This window comes from Zingiber officinale, chromosome 5B (assembly GCF_018446385.1).
Source record: "Zingiber officinale cultivar Zhangliang chromosome 5B, Zo_v1.1, whole genome shotgun sequence".
Classification (NCBI taxonomy): domain Eukaryota; kingdom Viridiplantae; phylum Streptophyta; class Magnoliopsida; order Zingiberales; family Zingiberaceae; genus Zingiber; species Zingiber officinale.
In genome coordinates, this window is record NC_055995.1 from 73462245 (window position 1) to 73480338 (window position 18094).

The 18094-nt window shown below is 48.1% G+C and overlaps 1 protein-coding gene across 1 annotated transcript; it reads left to right on the forward strand.

Moving 5' to 3' along the window:
• Positions 1-16812: 16812 nt before the first annotated feature.
• LOC121987486 (putative glucan endo-1,3-beta-glucosidase GVI) lies at positions 16813-18094 on the forward strand. Its single transcript, XM_042541254.1, has 2 exons — positions 16813-16906; positions 16979-18094. Exons 1-2 carry the CDS (start codon positions 16855-16857, stop codon positions 17935-17937), a joined length of 1011 nt encoding a protein of 336 aa, XP_042397188.1. The 5' UTR covers positions 16813-16854; the 3' UTR covers positions 17938-18094.

An 18094-nucleotide genomic window follows, 5' to 3' on the forward strand; every position in this document is an offset into this window, starting at 1 on the left:
AAAGAAAACAGAAAGAGCTAGAACTTCAGACAGATCTAGTAGCAGATACCACAGCAGTCATACAGCAGATCCGCCAGAGGATAGAGACAGCTCAGAGCCACCAGAAAAGCTATGCTGATACACTGCGTCGACCCTTAGAGTTTTTGGTTGGGGATACAGTATTTCTCCGAGTGGCTCCTATGAAGGGAGTAATGCGTTTTGGGAAGAAGGGCAAGCTAAGTCCCAGATATGTGGGACCATACCTTATCATTAGAAGAGTTGGCAGGGTAGCATATGAGCTAGAGCTACCCCAGGAGATGTCAGCTATCCATAATGTATTTCATGTCTCTATGCTAAAGAAGCATATCTCATATGTCAACCAGGTGATTGAGCCTCAGTCGGTACAAGTCCGCGAAGACCTCAGCTATGACAGTCGGTCTATTCAGATAATAGACCGAGCAGTTATGAAATTACAGAATAAAGGGGTACCATTAGTAAAAGTTACTTGGCAAAATAACACAACATAAGAGGCAACTTGGGAGACAGAAGCTAGTATGAGACAGAAGTACCCAGAGTTATTCTAAGTTTGAGGATGAACTTTTTATAAGGTATGGAGGATTGTAACGCTCGAAAATTCTCAAATTATTTTTAGAAATATTCTATTATTTTTCGGGAATTTTAGAATATTTTATGAAATTTTTAGAATAGTCGAAGTAGCAAAAACAAATAAAAACATAAAACAGCTTAAGCGGGAATCGAACCCGAGACCTATGGACTCCATGACATATAATGTGATTCTAGTAACCAAGGGGCCCCAGCAGGGGTGTGCTGAAAGAAAAGGAGAACAATTATATTTAAGGTTTAGTTGGGGTGTATTAATTAGTTAATATAAATAGGGAAATTAAGTGGAGAGTTGTTATTTTGATCGGCAATTCTCTTCTCCCCCAAACCCTCACCGCCGAAACCCCTCTTCTCCTCACCCTCTTGGCGCCCAAGCCCAAGAAGCCTAGGGTTCTGCCCCTAGGATCCTAGGAGCACTTTCCGGCGATAATTCTGGCACGAGGACGTTCCTCTCCGCGAGAAGAACGCGTAGGCGTAAGAAGATCATCGAAGAGATCCTCTTCTCCGGAAATCTAGCGATCGGATTGTAAGAATATTTAGCGCAGGATGTAAGTAACTCCTCACCTGCAGTATAAGTAGCTAATCGCATGTTTTTATGTCTATAGTTCGCAATTATATTCATAGTGCAGCCATATGTAGAGTTAGAGCACACCAGGTGCTCGATAAAATGCCTAATACAGTTATATGCTACAGTAGGTGTTTTAATAACTCAGTTAAATGCCCTAGATGCATTTTAAATAGCATATATAGCCTTGCTTCGGTTATATGGGACTACGGTCCAATGGGTGGGCTCCCATAGTCGCCTCTAGGTTCAGATAACCTAGCTCTAGGTTCAGATAACCTAGTAAAAAGCAGGATATGATAAATCAGTTATAGACAGTATTTTACTTTATCAGTGGCACTGTACTAGACTTCAGTTGTCCTTGGGTTGGGCTCCCATAGTTGTCCCAAGGTTTTGATAACCTAGTAACCCTACTAGATTCGGGACTTGCTACCTCGAGCCTAGTTAAGGAGGCGCGCACAGCAAGTACAGATATTAGGCCCATTAGCAGCATGTTTAGTATTTTTATCTATTTACGAATATAGTTTTCAAACTTCACAAAACAGATAAGTGAATTCAACTTAGCTTCAGTTCAGTTTTCTATTGATATAGCAGATATCTATATGTTTAGTTCTTGATTGTCATGATTTACATGCTCATGTGCCATGTTTTAGCATTTCTAGTATGATTCTCAGCTTACATATCAGCATAACATCTTTTAAAAAGCATGATTTCTATAAATGCATGTTTTTGTGAGGTAGATGGTTTCTTACTAAGCTCTCAAGCTTATAGTTGCATTTTTCCTTATACTACAGATAGAGGTAAAGGAAAGATGGAATAGCGGAGGCTGGACGCAATGCGATGAAGATGTGTGTGAGAATGAACCTGGAATAAAGATCCTTGGGGGATATTAGCAAATTAAGAACTTAGTACTTCTTATAGTATTACTTTCTGCACTTTTAGATGTTAAGTGTCTTGATTCATGAGAGTATACACTATGTTATGCTTAGATTGTTATTTGGCATGATAGTAGATAGCTAACCGTGAGTAATGGCATGCCCAGTACTAGTGTGGTGGTTGTAGTTGAATTTCTGAAAATTCTGTATGAGGTCGGGTCTGATTTCTGTGGAAATCATAAACCCAATCGATCAGCCGATCGATTGAGCAGTCCTCAATCGATCAGCCGATCGATTGGGAGAAGTCCCCATGTACAGAAGGCTAGTGAGTCGATTAGCTGATCGATTTGGGAGCCCCGATCGATCAGCCGATCGATCGAAGCATGACCTGTTGCGTACAAAGAGCTGATGAGTCGATCAGCTGATCGATCGGCCATGGATTGATCAGCCGATCGATCGGGGATTTAATCCCGCGAACAAAGAGCTTCTGAATCGATCTCTGGATCAATTGACCAGATTGGATCGATCAGCCGATCGATCCAGTTTTGACCCCATGCACAGTAGCGAGTTGAGTCGATCAGTGGATCGATTAGACAACTCCAATCGATCAGTCGATCGATTGGAATGTCTGATTTCAGCCAGAAGTTCCTAACTTCAGTTTTTAACCAAATAGAAAGTTAAGTTCCCTTCTTTAGCATATGTATAACTTCAGCAATGTATTCCGAATATAAATTTCAGATTTTATGGCACACAGCATAGAGTTCTAAATTAGTTCAGTTTTCCGCACCTTATAGTGAAGTTTAGCACAGTAATTGTAACCCCCGGCCTTACAGCATAGTCAGTAGGAGGCGGGGCGGTACATTGTTGGTTTATATTGATTCACATACATTGAAGATGTGAACAAATGTACGGGGAGAGGCTCTCTCTCACGCGTGGGTGCGCAAGGAGAGTGTAAATCTAGTGCCCGGATTGCACTGAACCAAGTTGACTCGTGCGCGAGTGCGACCTGCGCACACGAATGCCGAACCGGTCGGGGCAAAATTTGCCCAAGCGGAACAACCAATATTTTAATGTCTCTTCTTGTGTAACAGATACATTAAAGAAAGATTAATGCAGAATCGAAACGGCCAAGTGAAACGCTGGCGTTGAGTAATGATCATTAATGTTGTCCTTTGGTCTTGAGCTCCTATATAAGGAGGTTGCAACCACAGGTAAAAGGTTACGCAGATAACACAGGGAAGAAGGCAGAAGCTCTCCTCCACATTCCCCTCCTCTGTCAGGCAGAAGCTCTCCTCCACATTCCCCTCCTCTGTCGTGCAACTCTTGCTCGACAGAGTGCCCGTGGTAGCATTCGGGTGCCACTCAGTTCGCCGTGACCACCAGTACTTGGTGGAGTTCACGGTCGATTGTTGTATCTTGGGAAACAAATGACCCAAGTAAACCTCGAAGCACAGCCGGAGGTGGGCAAATCTGTTTCAAGGAAACTGCTACTCGCAAGCCTTGGTCAGCTTGCCCGGTCGGAATTTTCGCTCGACCTTACTGTCTGGTATGTCCCACTGCAGACCTGGTCTTCCATTCTGCAGACCTGTTGCTCTGGTCTGCCACTCTACAGATCTGTTCTGTTGCTCTGGTCTGCCGCTCTGCAGACCTGCCTTGCCACTCTGGTCTTCCGCACTACAACGCTGGTCTGCTACTCTACCCTACCGTTCTGGTCTGCTGCTCTGCAAACCTGCCCTGCCATTCTGGTCTGCTGCTCTGCAGACCTGCCCTGCTCTTCTGCTCTGCAGACTTGGCTTGTCGCTCTGGTCTGCCACTCTACAGACCTGCTCTACCGCTCTGCAGACCTGCTCTGTCGCTCAGCTCTGCTGCGTTACGGAAACCAACTCCTGCTGGCAGCCTGAGATTATTTGCTCAGGTCATTTCAACTGTAAGTTGAATTTAAATTCCGTGTAAGTTTTAAATTTAACTAAGTCCCCTAAAATCTCCGGCAACAAATTGTTTGTATTGTCCAACAGTCTTGAAATAGACTTGTTTCTCTTGAGATGGCCAGGGAACAAAATGTTGAGGTGCAACCGACTCAACACGTGCAAGCCCCCTCCGCCCCGATTGGAACTGTGTCAATCAACTACGAGGAAAAGCCAGAGAAGTTCAGTGGACTGAACTTCAAAAGGTGGCAGCAGAAGATGCTCTTCTACCTTACCACGCTCAACCTGGCTCGATTCTTGACCGAAGACCCTCCCAAGTGAGCTGAGGATACTGATGCGCAGACCATCAGTACAGTGGAGGCATGAACTCATTCTGAGTTCCTTTACCGAAACTACATCCTCAACTGCCTTGCCGACTCGTTGTACACTGTGTATAGCATGAAGAGAACGGCTAAGGAGCTGTGAGAGTCCCTGGACAAGAAATCCAAGACGGAGGATGCAGGGGCAAAGAAGTTCATCGTGGGTCGATTGCTGGACTACAAGATGGTTGACTCCAAGACAGTGATCAGCCAAGTCCAAGAGCTTCAGGTGCACTTGTACGAGATCCACTCAGAAGGGATGGTTCTGAGTGAAACCTTCCAGGTGGCTGCTATCATTGAGAAGCTGCCTCCTGGCTGGAAGGACTTCAAGAACTACCTGAAGCACAAGCGAAAGGAGATGAATGTGGAGGAACTCATTGTTCGACTTCGCATCGAAGAAGACAACAAGAGTTCAGAGAGAAAACTGTTCTCTCAGGCTACTATGAAAGCTAACGTGGTAGAGCACGGTCAAAGCTCAAAACGGAAGAACCCCAAGTCTTCCAAGATGGGACCCAGAGGAGGCATCAGTAAGAAGAAGTTCTCTGGGAAGTGCTTCAACTGTGACAAAGTGGGTCACAAATCTTCGGAGTGCAGAAAGCCGAAGAAGAAGCAAGAGGCCAACCTGAACGAGGGACCATAAATGGACGACCTCTGTGTTGTGGTCTCTGAGTTGAACCTGATCGGTTCAAACCCGCGGTAATGGTGGATCGATACTGTGTGCTGCAACAAGGAGCTGCTCCACAACTTCGAGGAAGTCACTGGAGACAAACTGTTCATGGGGAACTTAGCAACCTCGGACATCATGGGCCAAGGAAAAATGGTGCTGAAGATGACCTCGGGCAAGGATCTCACTCTGAACAATGTGTTGTATGTTCCGGAGATTCGAAAGAATCTAGTGTCCGGATCACTATTAAGCAAGCATGGCTTTCGCATTGTCTTTGAGTCGGACAAAGTTGTATTGTCCAAAGATGGAGTGTTTGTAGGAAGGGGCTATGTATCTAATGGATTGTTTAAGCTCAATGTAATGGCGATTAGGCCTAAGATAAATAAAATTGAAAGCTCTTCCACTTATATGCTTGAGTCTTCGTGTTTGTGGCATGGTAGACTAAGACATGTTAACTACGATGTATTGCGTAGATTAATTAATATGCAAAGCATACCTACATTCCACCTTGACCTAAAACACAAGTGTAAGATTTGTGTTGAAGCGAAAATGACATGGTCATCCTTTCAACATATTGAAAGAAGTAATGAACCACTTGACCTAATCCACACTGATGTGTGCGACCTAAAAGGTACACCAACACGTGGTGGTAATAAATACTTCATCACTTTTGTAGATGATAACACAAAATATTGTTATATGTATCTTCTCAAAAGTAAGGATGAAGCTATAGAGAAATTTGCTCTCTATAAGAATGAGGTTGAAAACCAATTTAATAGGAAAATTAAGGTGGTTCGAAGTGACCGAGGCGGTGAATATATGTCACCGTTCGCTGAGTTGTGTGCTGAACATGGGATCAGACACGAAACAACAGCTCCTTATACTCCTCAGCAAAATGGAGTTGTTGAGTGAAAGAATTGAACTCTAAAGGAGATGATGAATGTTTTTCTATTGAGCTCTGGATTGCCAGAGTCCATGTGGGGGGAAGCTGTGTTAACAGCTAATTACCTTTTAAATAAGGTATCCCGAAAGAAAATAGATAAGAGCCCTTATGAGTTGTGGAATGGAAGACAATCATCCTACAAATACTTACGAATGTGGGGGTGTCTTGCCAAAGTGTTGGTACCTGATCTGAAAAGGATTAAGATAAGACCAAAGACTGTTGATTGCATATTTATTGGATATGCAAATAACAACAATGCTTATCGAATTTGTGTGTATGAGTCACACATATCGGAGATACACAAGAACTCGATAATTGAATCGAGAAATGCCTCGTTCTTCGAGCATGTGTTTCCGTATAAGACCTGTGAGGATGCTAGCTCCTCAAAATGGGCAACCGAAACACAAGGCGAAGAAGAAGATGATGATGACGAGGAACCCGTGGAGGTTGAGCCTAGACGGAGCAAAAGAGCTCGGGTAGAAAAGTCCTATGGATTGGATTTTATCACTTTCATGTTGGAGAGTGAGCCCCGAAGTTACTTAGAAGTTGTAGGCTCTTCTGATAGACCTCACTGGAAAGAAACAATTGCATCTGAGATAGAATCTATCTTGCAAAATCACACTTGGGAACTTGTGGATCTTCCTCCGGGAAGTAAACCACTAGGTTGCAAGTGGATCTTCAAGAAGAAAATGAAATCAGATGGTACAATCGATAAATACAAGGTCAGATTGGTAATTAAAGGATACCGACAACGAGAATGCCTTGATTACTTCGATACATACTCTCCGGTATCGAGAATAACTTCCATTAGAATATTGTTAGTTATTGCCGCTCTATGGAATCTCAAAATACATTAAATGGATGTAAAGACAACCTTTCTAAACAGGGATTTAGAAGAAGAAATCTACATGGACCAACCTGAGGGGTTTTCTGTGCCAGGACAAAAAAACAAGGTCTGTAGATTGGTAAAGTCATTATATGACTTGAAACAAGCACCAAAGCAGTGGCATGAGAAATTTAATAATGCTATGAAGGAATGTGGATTCAAGATCAATGAATGTGATAAATGTGTCTACATGAGAGCCACAAATAGTGATTATGTCATCTTGTGCCTCTATGTAGATGACATACTTATCATTGAGAGCAATGATAAGATAATCAAATCCACTAAAGATATGTTGAACTTAAGAGTTGATATGAAAGACATGGGCCTAGCTGATGTGATTCTAGGAATCAAAATTCTTAGAATGACAGAAGGACTTGTTCTTAGTCAGTCCCATTACGTGGACAAGATTCTTGAGAAATTCACCAAGGGTGATACTGCGTTGGCACGAACGCCGATAGATATGAGTCAACATCTATCGAAAAAACGAGGAGAAAGTATCTCTCAGATAGAGTACTCTCGAGTAATTGGAAGTCTGATGTACTTGATGAGTTGTACACGACCAGACTTGGCCTACGCAGTAAGCAAACTGAGTAGATACACGAGTAATCCCGATATTGAGCACTGGAAAGGGATAACAAGAGTATAGAGGTACTTAAGGTATACTCGTGAATATGGACTGCACTATACAAGATATCCTGCTATGATCGAAGGATATAACGATGCGAGTTGGATATCTGATATAAAAGACTCTAAGTCTACAAGTGGATATGTATTCACTCTAGCAGGTGCAGCCATTTCCTGGAAATCTTCTAAGCAAACTGTAATAACCAGATCCATGATGGAATCTGAGTTTGTAGCTCTTGACAAATGTGGTGAAGAGGCGGAATGGCTACGACAATTCTTAGAAGATATTCCACGATGGCCGAAACCAGTGTCGGCGATTTGCATACATTGCGATAGTCAATCAGCAATCGGTCGGGCACAAAGTCATCTGTATAATGGTAAGTCTAGACATATACGTCGTAGACATAATACCATTAGACAACTACTCTCAACGAGAGTTATCACTGTTGACTATGTGAAGTCAAAGGATAACCTAGCGGATTCGCTAACCAAGGGATTAAATCGAGAGTTAGTTGCAAGCTCATCAAGAGGAATGACCTTGATGCCGATGTCAGCGATCAGTGCAGAGGACACCCAACCTATGCTGACCGGAGATCACAAGAACTAGGTTCAAAGGGACAACTAATCTGCACTGACTAGACACCCTATGGGGGATAGCCCAATGAAACAGTGACTAGACGAGGGTAAGCCAATGGGTTTTTAATGATCAAAAAGAATAGATGGAACTCTTGAGGGGTCACCTATGTGAGAAAGAAGTGGGGCCCTTCGAAGAGAATTGGAGGCACAATTCTTAGAGCTTCTCACAAAACCAGGCGTGTTCATGGCCAAGAACAAACACACTCATGAGAACTGAGTTGTATCAGGGAGAGTCTTGGGTGAGATTTGTCACTGCTTACACAGACGACAGTATAGATCAAGGACGTCGTGTCTACTATCAGCCAGTAAGCAACCAGATCTTCACAAGGGAAGGTTCAAAGGGTAAAACCTACCTATCATATACTTGACTCGACTGCTGAATGCTATCGCATACCCTATCTCCATTCATGTGGGGGATTGTTGAATAAGTGTGAATGGAGAAGAGGAGGAAGAGAAGAAGCTCTATTGTGCATGGGACTTTAGTCCCACACTGGGAGTTTCTTGGCATCTTTGTTGGTTTATATTGATTCACATACATTGAAGATGTGAACAAATGCGTGGGGAGAGACTCTCTCTCACGCGTGGGTGCGCAGGGGGATGCAAATCCAGGGCCCGGATTGCACTGAACCAAGTTGACTCGTGCGCGAGCGCGACCTGCGCACACGAATGTCGGACCGGTCGGGGCAAAATTTGCCCAAGCGGAACAACCAACATTTTGCCACATATATCTTTTTGTTGCTTGTGTAACGGATGCATTAAAGAAAGATTAATGCATAATCGAAACGGCCAAGTGAAACACTGGCGTTGAGTAATGATCATTAATTGATCATTAATGTTGTCCTTTGGTCTTGAGCTCCTATATAAGGAGGCTGCGACCACAGGTTAAAGGTTACGCAGATAACACAGCGAAGAAGGCAGAAGCTCTCCTCCACATTCCCCTCCTCTGTCGTGCAACTCTTGCTCGGCAGAGTGCCCATGGTAGCATTCGGGTGCAACTCAGTTCGTCGTGACCACCAGTGCATGGTGAAGTTCACGGTCGATCGTTGTATCTTGGGAAACAGACGACCCGAGTAAACCTCGAAGCACAGCCAGAGGTGGGTGAATCTGTTTCAAGGAAACTGCTACTCACAGGCCTCGGTTAGCTTGCCCGGTCGAAATTTTTGCCCGACCTTACTATCTGGTCTGTCCCACTACAGACCTGCTCATACAGACCTGGTCATTCTGCTCTGCAGACATGCTCGAAAATACCTGGTCATTCTGCTTTGCGGATCTGGTCTTCCTTTCTGCAGACCTGGTCATTCTGCTCTGTAGACCTGGTCTTCCTTTTTGTAGACCTGGTCATTCTGCTCTGCAGACCTGGTCTTCTATTCTGCAGACCTGCTGCTCTGGTCTGTCACTCTACAGATCTGTTCTGCTGCTCTGGTCTGCCGCTCTACAGACCTACCCTACCACTCTGGTCTTCCACACTACAGACCTGCCCTGCCGTTCTGGTCTGCTGTTCTGTAGGCCTGCCCTGCTCTCCTGCTCTGCAGACTTGGCCTGTCACTCTGGTCTGCCGCTCTACAAACCTGCCCTGTCGCTCTGCTGCGTTACGAAAACCAGCCTCTGCTGGCAGCCTGAGATTATCTGCTTAAGTCATTTCAACTGTAAGTTGAATTTAAATTCTGTGTAAGTTTTAAATTCAACTAAGTCCCCTAAAATCTCCGACAACAGATTGTTTGTATTGTCTAATAAATGACACATGGTTTAGACCCATGATAATATACAAGAAGTCAGGTTAAGTACAATCTAAGTTGGCTAGGGTATGCACGTAGCACAAGCCCGAGTTTAACGGAAGTCAAAAATGATCAAAAAGGACTTAAACCTATTTAGTTTTTTAAAAAATATTTTAATAAAATACTAAAAATTAGTAAAAGAACTTTTTTAATATATATATAATTATTGTTTTTATAAATAATATTAAAAATATTTTTAATATAATTCTTTTTTTCTTTCTTATCTATTTACAATATGAATTCATTAAATTTAAAGTTCTCAAGGTGGTAGTTAAGTAGCCAACCAACACGGACCAAAAATCCCAAACGGTTTGTTAAAGTCATGAGCTCCATCTACATATTCACAAAACCTAAGTAGAAGTAGATTGTTAGATGAGCAAATTTGTATTTATTTAATACCTAATAATTTCTATAATTATAATAATTATATATTTTTTAAAAATATTTTGAAAATAAAAGATTTTAATAACTGAACCAATTTTTAATTGTAAACCTAAGTCATGACAAAGTGATGACTTAGCAAACCCATAATATCATCAATTTTTTTCATAAAAAATAATAATTTATTGATCCTGTCGGGAAGCTGAGAAAACGGACCTACCGGTATGACGTGTCTAGAAAATTGACCGCATCCCCATGACCCGGTGGTGAGCTATCTTCCGCGTTGACCAAGTCATCCGAAGTCTTCTGGTTAACAACACCTGCAACCAGCGACCGGGTTGTCCCGATCCCTGGTACCTCGATGCTCGAGGTGGGTTCCGCGAACATATGAGCAACCAGATAATAATAGAGAAATAAATGCATGCATAAGAAGTACGAGAACGTACACTGGCCCCGGGGGGGCGCCCTCGAATGGATGGACGAGCTGGTTGCGGCGCTGATCGGGTTGTCGTGGCCGTGAGGAGTAGATAGGCGTCCACTAGATGAGTAACTGGCTCCTGTGGCTCCAAGCCGGACAAGATATGGATCCGCATGACGATACGCGGTCTGACGATAGTACTGACTCACAGGCCGAAATACAATAACGGTGTCGGGGTCGAATACTCTATCGGCTCACAGGCCAAAGTAGACAAATAGTACAAAACCTGAGCACGCAGACGACAGCTGCCCAGAGGATGACGATGGTTGTTGCCGGAGGCGACACCCGCTGGAGACAATGCCGCCGGCTGCTGGAGATGTCGGCAGCGACATCTGTTGTCGCTGGAGGCCGTGGTGACGATATATGCCGGAGGCGGCGAAGCTGGACGCCGGAGGCAATGGCGCTGGACGCCGAAGGCGGTGGCGCTGGACGCCGAAGGCGGTGGCGCTGGACGCCGAAGGCCGTGGCGCCGGACGCCGAAGGCCGTGGCACCGGACGCCGAAGGTCGTGGCGCCGGACACCGGAGGCAGTGACGCCGGACGCCGGAGACAGTAGCGCTGGACGCCAGAGATAGTGGCGACGGTGACAACCGCCGAGGGCGACAGCGGTGATGGGAAGTGTCGGCAGCTGTTGGGTGAGATGCTGACGGCCGCTGGAAGCTAGCGCGCGGTATGGCCATGGAGGTTGCCAGCGCTGGGGAGGAGGCAGTGGCGATGGAAACAGAGCACGAAGGTCCCCTTCCTCAACTTGGCGGCGGGCGCGGCGTGACACGGCGACAGTGTCTCTTGGTGACGACCGCGACGAGATTGGCAGCAAGAAAAGAGACAAAGGAGTGGCGGCCTGGAGAAAATGCCAAGAAGAGGAAGGTGAAAAGGAGCGACGACCGGGAAGAAAAGGGGCTCCTCCAACGCCAGCCGGTCCAGTGACCTTTGGAAGCCCCTCCCCTCCACAGTGCTTGGCCGCGGCCGAAAACCCAAAGCCCCTCTTTTTGTGAACAGTGCCATGAACTAAAACCTAAACCTTCCCCCTCTCAAAAGACTAAAATGTCCTTCTCCCTTCTCCTAATTACTCATATGCCATTAACTATATCTGCATCACAAGCCTCCCTTTCAAGTCTAGTCGAAGGAGGCGCAAATCCGACTGACTAGATAGTCTGTCGTAAGGGCTAAATCGCTCTTGATAACAGAATCAACTCGTTGGATCCCTCGTATAATGGCACATGAGCGGCCGCTATCGTAATGGTGTCACACTAGAGATGGTAGCGCTACCGAGCAAATTACGATGCAATGAATAAGGCAAGTGTCTCCAGAATGACACACGCTTGGCCGAGTGGGGAGAAAAACATGTGTCGTCCGAGCGACGAAAAAATAATGTCAACCGGATGTCAAGAAATCGATCAAATGCCGAGTGAGACTGAGTGACGTCGAGTAGACGATCGGGCAATGTGGAGCAAAACGATTGGCGCGATCAAGCAAACGACCAAGTGATACTGACCAAGTGGCTACGAAGGTGCTGAGCAAGCTACGAGGAATAATACCAAGACGAATGGACTGGTGCCGATCGAGCAACAAAACGTCAAGCAAGCGATGAATAAAATGATAATCGACCGAGTGACACCCAGGACGCCGAGCAGACCGAGCGAAAAAGTCTCGATCGGGGTAGTTGGAAGAATGCCGATCCGACGGAGAGACGCTGGCCAAGCAAGGCATTGCATGCGCTTGCGAAGATGCTAACCGAGGGATCAGCAGAATGTTGATCAGGCCACTAAAAAATGTCGATTGGATGGCCATAAAATATGATCGGGCGCCCCGACAATGTCAACCCGGTGGCTGTAAAATGCTGACCGGGCAAACGAACGGGCAATGCCGAGCGGGCGACTGGGAAAGTATCAACCAAACGATCGTAAAATCCTGATCAGACGATCTAGAGAGTGTCAAGCGTTCGACCTAGTTCTACTGTGTGGCCGAGCGGACGACTGAGCGAGACCGGTCGAACGACTACGAGAGTGCTAAACGAGCGGCCTAGTGAGTGTCGACCGGGCGTTCATAAAATGCTGGCCTGACAATCGAGTAGAGTTGAGTGAGAGGATGCCAAGCCGATGAGCGATGATGAAACACGACCACGAAGAGACCGATCAGGCGATCGGAAGGATGTCAATCGAGTGAGTAGATGCCGAGCAGACGGTGCCAAGAGTGCGACCGAGAAAGTGTCGGCCGGTCGATCATAAGTTGCCGACTAGACCATCACGAGAATGTCGAGTGCTGGACCAAGTGATTTGAGTGTGCCCGAATGGACGGTTGAGCGATTATAAACTGCCGCTCGGATTGCCGTAAAACTCGACCGGGAGATCGAACGAGAGGCAAAGCAGCGTTGGACAGGCGTGGAGCCTAAAAGTTGAGTGGGAGCATAGCTCGTGAAGTCGAATGCGAATGGAGATGAAAAGTCGTGAGCTAAACGAGCGCATCGCACGTGAACCGAACTGGAGTGTAGCCCGTGAGTCGAAGGCGCATGAAAGCGAAAGTAGTAATCCGAACAGGGGAGATAGAATATCTGAAGCTGGTCCGAGACGAGTGAAAAATGCTCGACCCCGAACGAGGGAGATAAAATATCTGACGACCCCTCGACCCCGACTGGGGGAGATAGAATATCTGACGACCGCTCGACCCCGACTAGGGGGAGATAGAATATCTGAAGCTGGCCGGCCCGAGACCAGTGAAGAATGCTCGACCCCGAATGGGGGAGATAAAATATCTGACGACTGCTCGACCCCGACTGGGGCAGATAGAATATCTGACGACCGCTCGACCCCGACTAGGGGGAGATAGAATATCTGAAGCTGGTCCGAGACCAGTGAAGAACGCTCGACCCCGAACAGGGGAGATAACTGCTCTGATAAGCTCGACCCCAAACGGGGGAAATAACTGCTCTGATAAGCTCGACCCCGAACGGGGGAGATAGAATATCCGATGCTATGATAAGTTGGTCGGTGAAGACACGGGTTTAAGGTCGCCGCTCGACCGCCGATGACGCGAGGGTTTAACGTCGCCACTCGACGGTCTTCGAGCCGGGGTTTTTATAGTCACCGGTTCGACTTTGGCGTTTAACGTCGCCACTCGACGGTCTTCAGGCCGGGGGGGTTATAGTCGCCGGTTAAACTCTAGAGTTTAACGTCGCCACTCGACGGTCTTCAGGCCGGGGGGTTTTTAGTCGTCGGTTCGACTCTAGGGTCTAACGTCGCCGCTCGACGGTCTTCAAGCCGGAGTTTTTATAGTCGCCGATTCGACTCTAGGGTTTAACGTCGCCGCTCGACGGTCTTCAAGCATAACTCAAACCCGGTCGATCGGCCCGGGGTCTTCGATAATGAGCTCACGGCTCAGATAATATATGCCCGACCGATCGACACGGGGTCTTCGGCATCGAGCCGGTGGCTCGGATAATATACGCTCTGCCGATCGGCATGGGGTCTTCGGCATCGAGCCAGTGACTCGACTAATATACGCCTGGCCGATCGGCACGGGGTCTTCGGCATCGAGCCAGTTGCTCGGCTAATATACGCCCGGCCGATCGGCACAGGGTCATCAGCATCGAGCCAGTGGCTCGAATAATATACGTCCGGCCGATCGGCACGGGGTCTTCGGCATCGAGCCGGTGGCTCGGCTAACATACGCCCGGCCAATCGGCACGGGGTCTTTGGCATCGAGCCGGTGGCTCGGCTAATATACGCTCGGCCGATGGCACGGGGTCTTCGGCATCGAGTCGGTAGCTCGGATAATATACGCTCGGCCGATTGACACGTGGTCTTCGGCATCGAGCCCGTGGCTCGGATAATATATGCCCGGCCAATCGGCACGGGGTCTTCGACATCGAGCCCGTGGCTCGGATAATATACGCTCGGCCGATCGGCACGGGATCTTCGAGATCGAGCCTGTGGCTCGGATATAATACACACCCGGTCGATCGGCTCGGGGGCCATTGGCATTGAGCCCGTGGCTCGGATATGATGGAAACCCGGTCGATCGGCACGAGAGTCCTTGCTCGAGAAACTATGATAAATTCTATGACCGAAAGAGAATATAACTGAAAAACTGACCTGTCGACCAGTAGAGGATCTTACTCAATTTCTCGACTCTCGAATACCCGTGGAGTGAGGAGGATACGATATACTCGTTGAAACCCATCAAGGCCATGAGGATGGCGGAACTTTCAGGGCCGTCCGTCTTCACGTTCCAGACCAGGTGCGTTTCCACAGACAACGCCAAATTGATCTTGTCGGGAAGCTGAGAAGACGGACCTGCCGGTGTGACGTGTCTGGAAAGTCTTCTGGTCAACAACACCTGCAACCAGCGACCGGGTTGCCCCGATCCCTGGTACCTCGATGCTCGAGGTGGGTTCCGCGAACATATGAGCAGCCAGATAATAATAGAGAAATAAATGCACACATAAGAAGTACGAGAACGTACCTGGCCCCGAAGGGGGCGCCCTCGGATGGATGGACGAGCTGGTTGCGGCGCTGATCGGGTTGTCGTGGCCGTGAGGAGTAGATAGACGTCCACCAGATGAGTAACTGGCTCTTGTGGCTCCAAGCCGGACGCGATATGGATTCGCATGACGATACGCGGTCTGACGACAATACCGACTCGCAGGCCGGAATAGGGGCACGAAGGCCAAAATACAATAACGGCGCCGGGGCCGAATACTCTATCGGCTCACAGGTCAAAGTAGACAAATAGTACAAAACCTGAGCACGTAGACGACGGCTGCCCAGAGGATGACGGTGGTTGTTTCTGGAGGCGACCGCCGGCTGCTGGAGATGTTGACATCGACATCTGTTGTCGCTGGAGGCCGTGGAGACGGTATACGCTGGAGGCGGTGAAGCTGGACGCCGGAGGCAGTGGCGCTTGACGCTGAAGGCAGTGGCGTTGGACGCCGAAGGCGGCGGCGCTGGACGCCGAAGGCCGTGGCACAGGACGCCGAAGGCCGTGGCGTCGGACGTCGGAGGCAGTGGCGTTGGACGTCGAAGGTAGTGGCGTCGAGCGCCGAAGACAGTGGCGCTGGACGCCGGAGACAGTGGCGATGGTGACAATCGCCGGGGGCGACAGCGGTGATGGAAAGCGTCGGTGGCTGTTAGGTGAGATGCTGATGGCCGCTGGAAGCTAGCGCGCGGTATGGCGATGGAGGTTGCTAGCGCTGGGGAGGAGGCAGTGGCGATGGAAACAGAGCACAAAGGTCCCCTTCCTCAACCTGGCGGCGGGCGCGGCGTGACACGGCGACGGTGTCGCTTGGAGATGACCGCGGCGAGATTGGAAGCAAGAAAAGAGACAAAGGAGCGGCGGGCTGGAGAAAACGCCAAGAATAGGAAGGTGAAAAGGAGCGACGACCGGGAAGAAAAGGGGTTCCTCCAACGCTCACCGGTCCAGTGACCTGTGGAAGCCCCTCCCCTCCACAGGAGATGAGATCCTCTGTCCCGAAAATACCGTGTCCCCGTGTCCCAGCGTCGATCGGACGAATTAAATCACATCTCAAGGATACAATGTACATCATGAAAATGTCATAACCGTCCGATCGGCGCTGGGACACAGGGACACGGTATTTTCGGGACGGGGATCTCATCTCCCTCCATAGTGCTTGGCTGCGGCCGAAAACCCAAAGCCCCTTTTTTTGTGAACAGTGCCATGAACTAAAACCTAAACCTTCCCCTCTCAAAAGACCAAAATGTCATTCTCCCTTCTCCTAATTACTCATATGCCATTAACTATATCCGCATCAGCTTAGAATACCATTAAACTTGCTCGTGATCTTGTGAATTTCTTATTCTCTAAATTTTTCATTATAAATTTGAAGTTGCACCAATAGGATAAGATTGTCACCTAGGCATATCAATCGTTGGATTTCTTTTCCGATTTACCCAGGATAAAAATTTGAAGAAAAATATTAAATTTAACTAAAATTATTTTCTACCGTATTGCAAAAGTGGAAAAAAAAAAACAGAAGAGGAAAATTCCAAAATTAATGTGAAAATTTTCTATCTTAAATTTGTTGGTAGGCGGTTGTCCTAACTACGTCCTCTGTTTATATAAATCTCGAGTTTACTTGGGATAAAATTCATTGAATCGATTGAAAGAGGTGTGAAAATCGCGAATTTGATCATGATTGTTCTACTGATTTTTACAATTTTGATCGATTTCTGTTCTCGATCAGGTACAATTTTCTTGTTTTTTCTTCATAATTCGATCGTTGAATACGAAAAAACAGAGCTCGTGATTATTGCAGAAGCTCAGGGGGCCGTCGTCGGAGTAAACTACGGTATGCTCGGCGACAACCTCCCATCGCCGGCACAGGTGGTGTCTCTCTTCGAGTCCCGCGGCATCGGCAGGCTCCGTCTCTTCCACCCCGACGCCGCCGCCCTCGCCGCCCTCCGCGGTTCCGGTATCGAGGTCGTCCTCGGCACGCTCAATGAGGAGCTCCCCGGCCTCGCCGCCGACCCCTCCGCCGCCGAGAAATGGGTCGCGGCCAACGTCGCCCCCTTCGCCGGCTCCGTCCGCTTCCGCTACATCAACGCAGGGAACGAGGTAGTCCCCGGGGACACCGCAGGGAACGTGCTCCCTGCCATGCGCAACCTCGCCGCCGCCGTGAGAGCGGCCGGGCTCCGAATCCCCGTCACCACGTCGGTGGCCACGACGGCGCTCGGCGTGTCGTACCCGCCGTCGCAGGGGGCGTTCTCGGAGGCCGCCGCCGGCGTAATGACCCCCATCGCGGCGTTTCTGCGGTCGACGTCGGCGCCGCTGCTGGTTAACGTGTACCCTTACTTCTCCTACGCCGGAAACCCGGGGGAGGTGGCGCTGGACTACGCCCTATTCAGGGCCGCCGGCGTGGTGGTGCGCGACGGCGCGCTGGGGTACGACAACCTGTTCGACGCCATGGTGGACTCAGTGCACGCGGCGCTGGAGAAGGCCGGGGCGGCGGAGGTGGAGGTGGTGGTATCGGAGACAGGCTGGCCGTCGGGCGGCGGGGGACTGGGAGCGACGGTGGAGAACGCGGCGGCATACGTCAACAACTTGGTGGCGCACGTGCGCAAGGGCGGGGGCACGCCGAGGAAGCCCGGAAAGGCGACGGAGACGTACCTGTTCGCCATGTTCAACGAGAACCAGAAGCCGGCCGGAACAGAGCGCCACTTTGGGCTGTTCCACCCGAACATGACCGAAATTTACCACGTCAATTTTCAACCCTAAAACAAAATAAATTATAAATTAATTATAGATTTTATCACAACTCATAAATACTCATTTATAAGTAATCACAGTATTATGTTATTCATTAATTCTGGATTATATCATTTGTCCCTCGTGCTATAGATACCATTGAATTCTAATGTTATTTTTGAAAGTA